The 10,829-nt window shown below is 52.0% G+C and overlaps 1 protein-coding gene across 1 annotated transcript; it reads left to right on the top strand.

The window, feature by feature from the left end:
- The first annotated feature begins 663 nt into the window (after nt 1-663).
- EMP2 (epithelial membrane protein 2) lies at nt 664-6,889 on the top strand. The gene is made up of 4 exons (XM_028117673.2): nt 664-741; nt 2,907-2,997; nt 5,086-5,232; nt 6,702-6,889. Exons 1-4 carry the CDS (start codon nt 664-666, stop codon nt 6,887-6,889), a joined length of 504 nt encoding a protein of 167 aa, XP_027973474.1.
- Nucleotides 6,890-10,829: the final 3,940 nt, after the last annotated feature.

The raw sequence follows: 10,829 nt of genomic DNA, 5'->3' as shown, positions 1-10,829 counted from the left end.
CTCCACAAGGAATATTTGGCATCTGGACGCCACAAGGAGCATCTCCTCGCGCCAGATTTTGTCCGGTAAAGTCTCTCCAGGGGAGGAATGATGAGAAGAGCAGTTTTCGATTTTCTTTTTTTTTTTTTTTTTAAGATTTTATTTATTTAGTGAGAGAGAGAGTGCAAGTGCAGGGAGGGGCAGAGGGAGAGAGAGAGAATCCCAAGCAGACTCCCTGCTGAGTGCGGAGCCCGACTGAGGGTGAGACCATGACCTGAGCAGAAATCAAACGTCGGACGCTTGACCAGCTGAGCCACCCAGGCGCCGTGGTTTTTGATTTTCTAAAACCCCACTAAAAATTGCCTGCTTTGGGGGCGCCTGGGTGGCTCAGTCGTTAAGCGTCTGCCTTCGGCTTAGGTCGTGATCCCAGGGTCCTGGGATCGAGCCCCGCATCGGGCTCCCTGCTCGGCGGGAAGCCTGCTTCTCCCTCTCCCACTCCCCCTGCTTGTGTTCCCTCTCTCGCTGTGTCTCCCTCTGTCCAATAAATAAAATCTTTAAAAAAAATTGCCCATTTATCATTTAATTTTGTTCTGCCATTGACGAATGTATTTCTCTCTTGCACCCCCTTTAGCATCTCTCTCTGGGCTTTAAGCGTGACCCCTCGCCCCGCCACGCCCTCTGAAAATGTTGGTGCTCCTGGCTTTCATCATTGTCTTCCACATCACTTCCGCTGCTTTGCTGTTCGTCGCCACCATCGACAATGTAAGTCCCTTTTCCTTCTGACCATCCCACAACCCCTGCATCCTGCAGTCCATAGAAGCAGGATTGAGAACTTCCCCAAGGTGATTACGGTATTGGGTTGTCCTCCCTGTGGAGACATCACGGGTTAGGCCCAAGGACTCGGCCTATATGTGGAGGTTTGCAGGGCCCCATGGTTAGGTCTGGATGCGCAGGGACTTGGCTTCTCTCATCCCTGATTCCCCCACAGAGCCTGGTGTGGTACCTTGGGTGTAGAAAGCTCTTTGAGGATGCTGCTTGGATTCAACCCTCCTCTAGATAAATTTCTCAACCTCAGCACTGTGCCATTTGGGGCTGGGTTATGCTTTGCTCTGGGGCCATCCTGTGCACTGTAGGATGCTTAGCAGCATCTTTGGTCCCAGCCCACTAGACGGCAAGCACTCCTACTCCGACTTGTGACAACCAAAAATTTCTTTGGACACGGCCAAATGTCCTGAGGGGGAGCAAAACCACCCTCAGTTGAGGACCACTGCCCAAGATCCCCCAGGTGACCCCTCCCAGGTGCTGCCCCTCCTGCCTTTGCCTTCTTCTTATAAATCAGGAACCCAATTGATAGTCACCTCGCCATGCCCTCCCTAGCGACGGCCCATGCTCCCCTGAAAAACTGAACTTTTTACTTAAGTATCCAGTTTGCAGCCATATGGCAGGAATGCATTTGATAAATGACCTATTGGTATAGATTAATATCTCCCCTGGCAGGAAATGAAGCTTTGTACCAGAGGTCCTCAATGGCCCCCACCTTGACCCAAAGGCCTGGCTTCAATCCTGATCATTTCAACCTCAGAGGCATTTAGAGTCAGGAACACTGCTCCAGAAGCCCCCAAGTACACCTCACGAGGGGGCACCATCTCTGCCTACATCTAGGACTCCTGTTGATTAATCATCCCGTAACAACATAGACCATCACAACACCTGCCACTTAGGGAGAGCTCCCTCTGGCCAGGTCCTAGGCCCTTTTATGTGCATCATCTCCTTTGGTCCTCAGCTCACGCCTACGAGATCGGCCCTCTTCCGGCACCGGTTGCTGATGAGGGAACTGGGCCTCAGGGCAGTTTTGACAGCTGTGGACTTTATGCAGCAGTAAGTGGCAGAACTGGGATCCGAACCACTCCCGACCCTAGATCCCGTAAGGGAGGTAAATGCAGTGATCCATTTGGGTTCCTGAAGGTTCTCGAAGTGAGTGGCCAGGGCAGAGATCACACTGAAGCTGTGGCTTCAAGTATTTGGGCCTGTCATTATCCAGAGGACCCGCGCTCGGTGAGATAAACGGTAGTGAGTGTTCTTTCAGAGTCTCCTTTTTCTGTGCCTTGCGATTACCCCTAAGGGATCCTGAAAGGGTCCCAGAGAGGGTGAAAGGGACAGACAGACATTAGGGGCAGAAAAGCCATCAGCCCCAGCACCCGTTAATCCTTTGGGGTACCCCTGGGTGCTTGTGTTGTGCACTTCCGAGAAGACACGGACAGGCCTTGTGTTTGCCCGTCAGGGAGCCAGAGGGTGTCCTTGTGAGTTAGGAATTGCGCCTGACATGTAGCCAGCACATGGTGGGAGTTCAATGAACGTCGGTTGCTGGAGGATGGGAGGGGGAGATTCCTGTCTTTGGGTGGATAGGAAGGCAGAAGGAGGGCCCACTGGGGGCAGGGAGCTGCAGAAGCCCAGAGAGGAAGCATGCGATCGGACTGAAAGCAGGAGAGTTTTTCTGATCATTCCCTCTGTACCAGGCCTTGCCCCTGGATTTCAGCCTCTCTCACCCCCCTGACATCGCCCCTATAGTTGATGTGGATTTACCACCGTGCACGCTTGTGACCACCCATTGAGCCTCACCCGCGCTCCTACGCCCTGGGAGGGCCCGGCCCCCTGGCCCCCCGGCCCGTGTCTTACTTTTCAGCCGCCCCACAGCATGGGTCTCCTGGGGGAGCCTGTTGGAAATGCAGAATCCCAGGCCCCACCCCAGACCTCTCAAATCAGAATCTGCATTTTAACCCGACTCCCCGGTGACTCGCATGCACGTGGCAGATGGAGAAGCGCTGGTCCCGAATATTGATTTACCACTGTGCCTCGCGCCTGAGTAGAAGTCAGTGTTTCCATGGTTAACCAAGAGCCCTTCCCTGTGTTTCTGTTTGTGTTTATAGGCCTGGTGGGTAGGAGAAGAGTTTTTTGCAGATGTCTGGAGAGTGTGTGTCAACAACACGAATTGTACAGAAATCGATGCGAACTTTCAGGGTGAGTGCCCAGCTGATACGGAACACCTTAGCTCAGGCTGAGGGCTCCCCTGTTCTCTGCTTTCATACCTGGAGGGGCCTGGCCGAGTGCTCAGTGCAAGCTGGAGACAGGAGGGGTGTGCAGAAGCCAAGGGCTAGGGGTGCACACCTTTCCCTTCTCTGTTTCTGGGCCCAGCAGAGCTTCTGTGCCTCACAGGTGCCGGCAGATCTGGTGTCCTGTGAGGCCTCTCATCCTGCTTTGTGCACGGCCACCTTCTTCTTAGACGGTGGAGGGCAGAGAGCAGAACCAGCTGCTGTGTCTCTTCATCCGGGCACTCATCCCATTCACGAGTTCTTCGCCCTCGTGACCTGGTTACCCCCTAAAGGCCCCATGTCCCAATGCCATCCCATTGGGGGTTAGGATTTCGATAATAGGGATTTTACGGAGATGTAAGCGGTCCGCAGCAATCCATATTTGCACCATCACCTGGGGTATTCAAAATACGGGTTCCTGGTGCCCGCCCCAGAACCACTGGGCTGTAATCTCAGGGGGAGAGGTCGAGGAGTCTGTTTTTTATTTTTTAGGAATCTGTATTTTTAACAAGCCCCCAGGTGATTTCTGAGATCGGGCAAATGTGCAGAACACCACTCTTAGCCAGAGGGTCACAACCTTGGCCCCACATTGGACTTGCCTGGGGAACCTTACCCCGCTCACCCCCATGCCTGATTCCAACACCAGAGATTCTGATTTATTTCCTCTCTGTGTAGCATGCTGGATTTTTATTTTTAACGGAGCTATAATTCACGAACAAGAAACTGCGTACTCCTTAAGGGCTCGGCTTAAAGAGTTTTGACAATTATATGTACGGCCACGTAACCACCACCCAAAGCAAGATAGAGAACTTTCCCATCACCCTAGAAAGCTCCCCTGGGCCCATTTCCACTTGTTTTCCGCGAGCCCTTTCCTGAGGGCGACCATTTCTGACTTCTGTCACCCTAGTCTGTTCTTGGACTTAATATAGATGGAGTCGTACAATGTGTATTTGTGTGCGGGGGGGCCGGGTTTCTTTCCTCAACATAAGGAATGGGGCGAGGGCCTAGGTGCTCTGTGGGTGACCCTCACGTGCAGCCAGGATGAACCAGGATCCGTCGCTCGAAGCATTTCAGGAAGTACTTAGGAATTACACTTCCCTCTGGTCAGTTTCAGGCAAAATTGGGGAAGAAGGAGAAGCTTCGTTCTTAGGTTTCCCTGTGCAACTTTGGCCACTGTCCCTGCACCTCTCTTAGCTGCGTCCTGGTGATAACATTCAGCCCTTACATGGGACTCCCCCTCTTTGCAGCACCCCCAAAATCCCTGAATGAATTCCTTGTACTTCCCCTGCCTATGCGGTGGGGAGGAGTCTCAGGTGAGGAGACTGAACCATGCAGGGGGCTCCAGTCTGTGCACTTGACCCCTTCTCTCTGCCCTCCGTCATGTGGCTTCTGCTCTGTCCTTCCCGCGTGCAGCGTCCTCTGTCCCGGACTGGCTCCTTTCTCTGCTGAGACTTCCCTCTGCTGAGCCCCGCTCTCCAAGGCTAATCTGAGAAGCCTTGCTTTCTCTTTTCCTAAGTAGCAGTCACAAGGCTAACTGTCTTCTTTTCAGGGGGGTGTTAGGTAGTCCACAGAGCACTTTCTGAAGGTCACTCAGCCCCGTGAGCCCCAAATCCCCAAGAGCCCCTCTGGAGACCCCTAATCCTGACCTCCCGAACCAGAATCTGCCAGGCTGGAACCTGAGGGGCTGTGCTTCTAAAAAAAAAAAAAAAAGAAAAATTCCCCAACCATGAGCCATGCCTCTGGGGGCAATACCCAGACTGAGAAGAATGACAGAGCAGGTGGTTCTCGCTCCATTTTCCAGAAAAGGACGGTGGGGACCATCTGGCCCGGTGCACAAAGGGACGCTGTGGGGGAGGGGATGTTGGGACGAACCCTTGGCTGTTCTTGTGCTCATACTGTGCAGACGTACTTCTGCCTCCTGTCGTCCCCGCTCTGGACCTGTCCCTGCCACTGTGTCCCCCTGAGGGGCCCGGGGGTCTGCGGTCCTCAGTCACACGCTCTCGTCCTCTCGCCACAGATTACCCCACGATGCAGGCGGTCCAGGCCACCATGATCCTGTCCACCGTTCTCTGCTGCATTGCCTTCCTGATATTTGTGCTCCAGCTCTTCCGCCTCAAGCAGGGAGAGAGGTTCGTGCTAACCTCCATCATCCAGCTCATGTCATGTAAGTACAAGGACGGGCTTCCTGGAATAAGCATTCCCTTCCCAGCCGCCTCAAGTAGGAGCCAAGAGCAGTGCAGCGGGTGAGGATTTGGAAAGGAAAGCCAGCCGCCATGCTGTGGCAGGACATTTTCTACCTCAGAGTCTGGATTTAGTTAGAGGGTCAGGGTAGGCGTGCCCAAGACATGAAGCCTGAGCCAGGATCTGTAGGCTAAGTAGGAGTTGCCATCAAGAACGTGCTATCTTGGTACGGAGGGAAGAGGCACAGGGTCCCCGAGGAAGATCAGGGTACTTGACCTCATCCTGCCACTAACGTCCGTTGGTGATTCACTCAGGATGCTTTTGACTTCAAGTAAGAGGAAAATCCAATTAACAGTGACTTCAGCCACAAAGACCTTTACTTTTCTGATACAACAAAAAGCTTGAAGGTGGAAGGTGCCATTGTTCGTTTGGCAGCTCAGCAGCGTCAAGAAACCTCCACTTGATCCTTTGATGATCTCATCTTCAGAGTGTCAGTGATGACCTCCTCATGGCCCCTAAAAGGCTGCTGCAGCTCCACACATTCCTCCCGACATAACAGTATCTGAAACAATAAACAAGGGAGAGCACAGCAACAAAAAACGCTTCCTCCCCACCCCCATCTCTCTCTTTCCAGGGAGTAATATTTTTCACTGAAGGATTTTTCTGTGGCCAGAACTGGGACACATGTGGATCCATAAACTGTTATAAAGTTGTTTTTTTTTTTTTTTTGACAGAGAGAGAGAGATAGTGAGAGCAGGAACATAAGCAGGGGGAGTGGGAGAGGGAGAAGCAGGCTTCCCGCCGAGCAGGGAGCCCGATGTGGGACTCGATCCCAGGACCCCAGGATCATGACCTGAGCCGAAGGCAGACGCTTAACGACTGAGCCACCCAGGCGCCCCATAAACTGTTATAAGTAAACAGGAACAGGATTGCCTGGAGGTGGGGGGTGGTTAGCAGAGTCTGGTCCACGGGCCAAATCTGGTTCACTGCCTTGTTTTGTAAATAGCATTTTACTGGAACGTAGCCCCGCTCGCTCATTCGCATATTGCCTGTGGCTACGTCCACGCCGCCGCCACCGCCACCGCCACCGCCACCGCCACCACGGCTGAGCTGAGTAGTTGGGACAGAGATTGTATGTGGTGCACAGACCCTAAACTGTTCTCTGTCTGGCTGACCCATGGCTTAGACCAGTTATGACTTAGCCCCTGGCCTGGATATCCAGCTAGCCAAGCAAAATCGGGCTCAGCTAGCAACAAGCGGGAAGTGAAGCCATCCAGGTGGGCAGCCATGACCTGCCACGGAATATTAGCCGTGATCTTTCCCATGGACTGAAATAAATACCCGCCAATAATCAGAGCTTAAGTGTGTCTTCCCCTCCAGCCATGGTCCCCTCGCGCTGTGGCGCACGCTGTGACATGGTCTGTGATTTATTTATTTGCTTGCTTTCGGCAGGCCTGTGTGTCATGATCGCGGCTTCCATATATACAGACCGGCGTGAAGACCTTCACAGGAACAACCTGGGATTATACGCCCTGACCCTGGATGGCAGCTATGGCTACTCCTTCATCCTGGCGTGGGTGGCCTTTGCCTTCACCTTCATCAGCGGCCTCATGTACCTGATCTTGAGGAAGCGCAAATAGAACCCCGGGAGCTAGGTCGCTTTTGCTGCAGTACAAAATCCACATTCAGATAACCGTTTTGTATATAATCAATATTTTTGTGTGTGGTTTTTCTAGCAAACATATTGTTTCCTTTAAAAGCCAAAAAAAAAAAAAAAAAAAAAAGAATGAGAGAGAGAGAAGAGTTTTTGCATTCTTGAGATCAGAGAAAGACTATGAAGGCTGGGATTCGGAACTCCTGCCCATCTGAAAGTCTCCAAGAGACAGAGCCCCAAATCCAGCAATGCTCAAATCCGAAAACATTCAACGGGATGTTTATTGACCGTGGGGATGTGATGTGATGTGAGAAGAGACCAAGAACACCAGGTCTCGGGGGGCATCCTTCCTAGGTATGAGCCACACCGAGCCCCTCCCCGCCCAGCTCAGCCTCCCCTCCCCATTCTCTTTGTGTTAGGGTTGGAGGTGGGGTAGGGGTGAAGCCCCCTCAGATGTTTAGCCAAGTTCCATGTGAGAAACAGGTGTTGCCCCTGCTGTTGTGTCTACATCCAGACCAGAGCCCCGACCCTCCCGTAATGGGCTGGGTCCAGAAAGTGCCACCCACCTTTGCCAACAATGTTACTTGCTTGCTTCCCTTGTTAGGGAAGGTGATCTTTAACCTGGGGTCGGATTTAGGCTCACCCTAAGGCAAAGAATCTCAGCATGCGATCCCCAGCAAACATAGTAACAGGGGCCCTCCTTAGACCCACGGGATCAGGGTCTTCAGAGATGGGGCCTGGGCACCTGCATTTCTAACCAGCTCCTTGGTGACGCGTAGGTGCCCTGAAGCTGAGGACCGGGGCCCCAGGGCCATGTGAGGAGAACTGCCTCATAAGTATTAAAAATCTCATCATGTCGAGATGGCGACGTGCTGGCCGCTGCTGGCCTCCATCACCCCCGGCCTTCCCCGTCTCTCCCACAGCTGCTCACAGGTTGGCCTTCCCGGTAGCAGCCTGGGCCCCGTGTCCCCACAGCAAGACAGCCTGGGGGTGCTGCCTCCCTCCTCCTCTAAGTGGGAAGGCCCAGCGCTTCTCTTCCCGCCCTATCTTCTAGGGTTGGCCAGCCTCCCCTGACCCCCATTTCTAGAGCCTCAGCGGACCCACCCACCATTCATTCAGCAGCGTAAGTTGCAGAGGGCTTGGTGCATGCCCAGCACAGGGGATACTGTGCGGGGACAAGTCTCTCTCCTCTGGGGCTCACCATCCCGTGAGGGAGGCAGATGGAAAGCTTAGGAAAAGTAATCACACACCATGGGGAAGGCAGCAGAGAACACAACCACGGGTTCGAAAGCGAGATGGGCTGAAATACCACTCCTTTACTGGCGGTGTGGTCTGGGTTACCCCCAGAGGACACTTCTCTGGGGGGGGGCCCGGGGTCCTGACTGCAAATGAAGCCGTGAGAAGCTTCCAGATTGCCATGGCTCTCAAACTTCAGCGTGCGCACTGCCCCTCGGGGAACGTGCTTTGCCAGGGTCTGGGTGAAGAGCGCTCCCGGCGATCTGAGGCCGGCCTGCAGGATGCCATGGGCAGTTTGCCCTTAGGGGTGGAAGCGCTGCAAGCATGTGGCAAGGCAGGTGGCCCCGGGAAGGGCCTGTGGAAAAGCTCTCCGCACCTCGCTGTCTGTAGCCTCCCGTGTTTTGAGCGCGCTGCTGGGGATGTGCGCTGAGGCTGCGTGTGGGACCTGCCCGCCCCGTCTCCGCACTGGTGCCATGTACGTGCTTCTGCACCTGACCTTCATCAGCCGGGGTCCCGTGGCACTGGAGAGATGCCTGGTTTGAGTGATGTAGGGCCGCTACAGATACCAGGACAGGATTTGGTTTTCTCTCCATCCGCTCATTCACTCATTCGTTCATTTTCAACAGACTATTCAGTGCTTACCATGTGCCAGGCACCCCCCGCCCCCCCGCCCCGGTGGTTTGACCTGCGTCCGGGAGGAAACTGTCCAACTTTCTTACCTGTAGGTAGAACCAGCCCTCACTCGGTGCTTATTATCAGCTACTCAAGGACAACCCCAACACAGACACTTAGCTGAGACATCCAAGAAGCAAATATTAGGACCAAACGTGTTACTCGTAACAACTGTATTTGAAGGAACTGTAGTTTGCGCCTATTAGAACATTTTTATATAAAGTACTGTAATTCTTGTGTGGAGGGGCTATGGATGGAGACAGACTAACTTGTTTTGTTATTTGCATTAAAATTACTTTGGGTCTCTGTTCAGATGAGTTTGGAGGATTGATTTGTTGCTCTGAGTGAATGTGTATATTCAGACCTAAATACGGGAAAATCGGGGACGTTCCCTGTGGCGCCCCACCCCCCGACATTCTTTCTGCTGTAGGTTGTGTGTCTGTGCCCATCGGAGTCCTCGGACGCTCTGTATTTACCGATGATGAAGAAACCCCGACCCCGAGCCTGTGGGTACACACACTAAACACAGCAGCTAGAAGATCCACAGAAGCTGTGGCTTCGTTGAAAATCTGCCTGGACGGGGAAATAGTTGCTAATAGTCGAAAAGTTACTTAGCAATACGGAAGGTGAGACAGTTTTGTGTACGGGGGGGCAGTGGTTTTGGGGAAATGCAAGGCAAAGGTCTAGAGGCTAAATTTGGGAATCTTGGTTTGGGGACAAAATGTGATTTTAAGGGTGGTTAGATATGTTCTGTTTCATGTGCCTTTAAAGTAGTCCATTTGCTATATTTTATATAATGTGAAACTGTACGTGACAAATAAAGTTTGGAACCAAATCGCCCAGAGCAAGAGACCCTAGTGTTCCAACCGTGCCAACAGCCAGAGGAGAAACCACCGTTTCGAGTGACGGGGCGCCATGTGTATTTCTCATCAAGATAATCATGTGCAGTCTTTACAGCGAGCAGCTGAGATCTGACAATCCATCACAGGACAGCCTCCAACCCCCTCTGCCTCTCATGGAACCAGCTTCCTGGAAGAATGACCTGCAGGGGCTCAGGACCCCACGCTTGGTTAGTGATCTGCTAGTGCCATGTTAAAATTCTTAATGGGAGCCAACAGCCTCACATTTTCTATTTGCAGTGGTTCCTGAAGACTATAGAGCCAGCCCTGTTCTCTAGTTTGATTAATAAAGACTTCTGCTTTACAGAGTTGGGTGATGATGAAAATCAGACTATCTTGACGGCACACTCTTGCTGAAAAAAATGAAAAATTCAGCCAGAAAGAAAGAAAGAGATGGTACATAGGTAGGTCGGTCGGTAGGTAGGTACATGGATGGATGGATGAAGAGAGAGAGATCTTGAATTTTTACCTAAGGAATGCCAAAAGTAGTGAAAGCAATCTATTGGAGAACCTACATTCCCTTGTCTCTAGAAGGGAGTTGCAAACTAAAACCTCCAGGGGTTACTGTCTGTATTCCTTGTGTTTCTAGGGTATTTTGTGGTTGGTTTGGCTTGGTTTTTGGTCCACGTGGCAGGTAGATGGGGGGTCACCCCAGAGAACTCAATTTTATAGATTTCTTCCGTTTGGAAGAAAGCCAGTCATTCATTCATTCACCAAATCTTGGTGATCTAGCCTGATTCATCCCAGAGAACGCTCCATGTGTGCTTGAGAAGGATGCGTATTCTGCTGCTCTCGGAGGGAATGTTCTGTAGCGGTCTGTCTGGTCCACTTGGTCTAAAGTCTAGTTCCAATCCATTGTGTCCTTATGGATTTTCTGCCTGGAGGATCTACCCATTGCTGATGGGGGGGTACTGAAGTCTAGGTACAATTACTGTATCCCTCCTTTTGGAACTGTTAATATTGCTTTATGTCTAGGTGCTCTGATGTTGCATTAATGATGATGCATTAATATTTATGGTAAAGGGGCCACTTCATCATGAGGATGTCATAAATATTTATTCACCAAGTATTCGTGCATGTATTATGGTATAAGTCTTGTGCTAGGTGTTAGGTACTTAG

This window comes from Eumetopias jubatus, unplaced genomic scaffold (genome assembly GCF_037043125.1).
Source record: "Eumetopias jubatus isolate StellerSeaLion01/CBP00866 unplaced genomic scaffold, mEumJub1_p1.0 scaffold_12, whole genome shotgun sequence".
NCBI classification, from domain to species: domain Eukaryota; kingdom Metazoa; phylum Chordata; class Mammalia; order Carnivora; family Otariidae; genus Eumetopias; species Eumetopias jubatus.
Note: the sequence above shows the minus strand (reverse complement) of the source record. Positions and strands in the feature narration are given on the sequence as shown.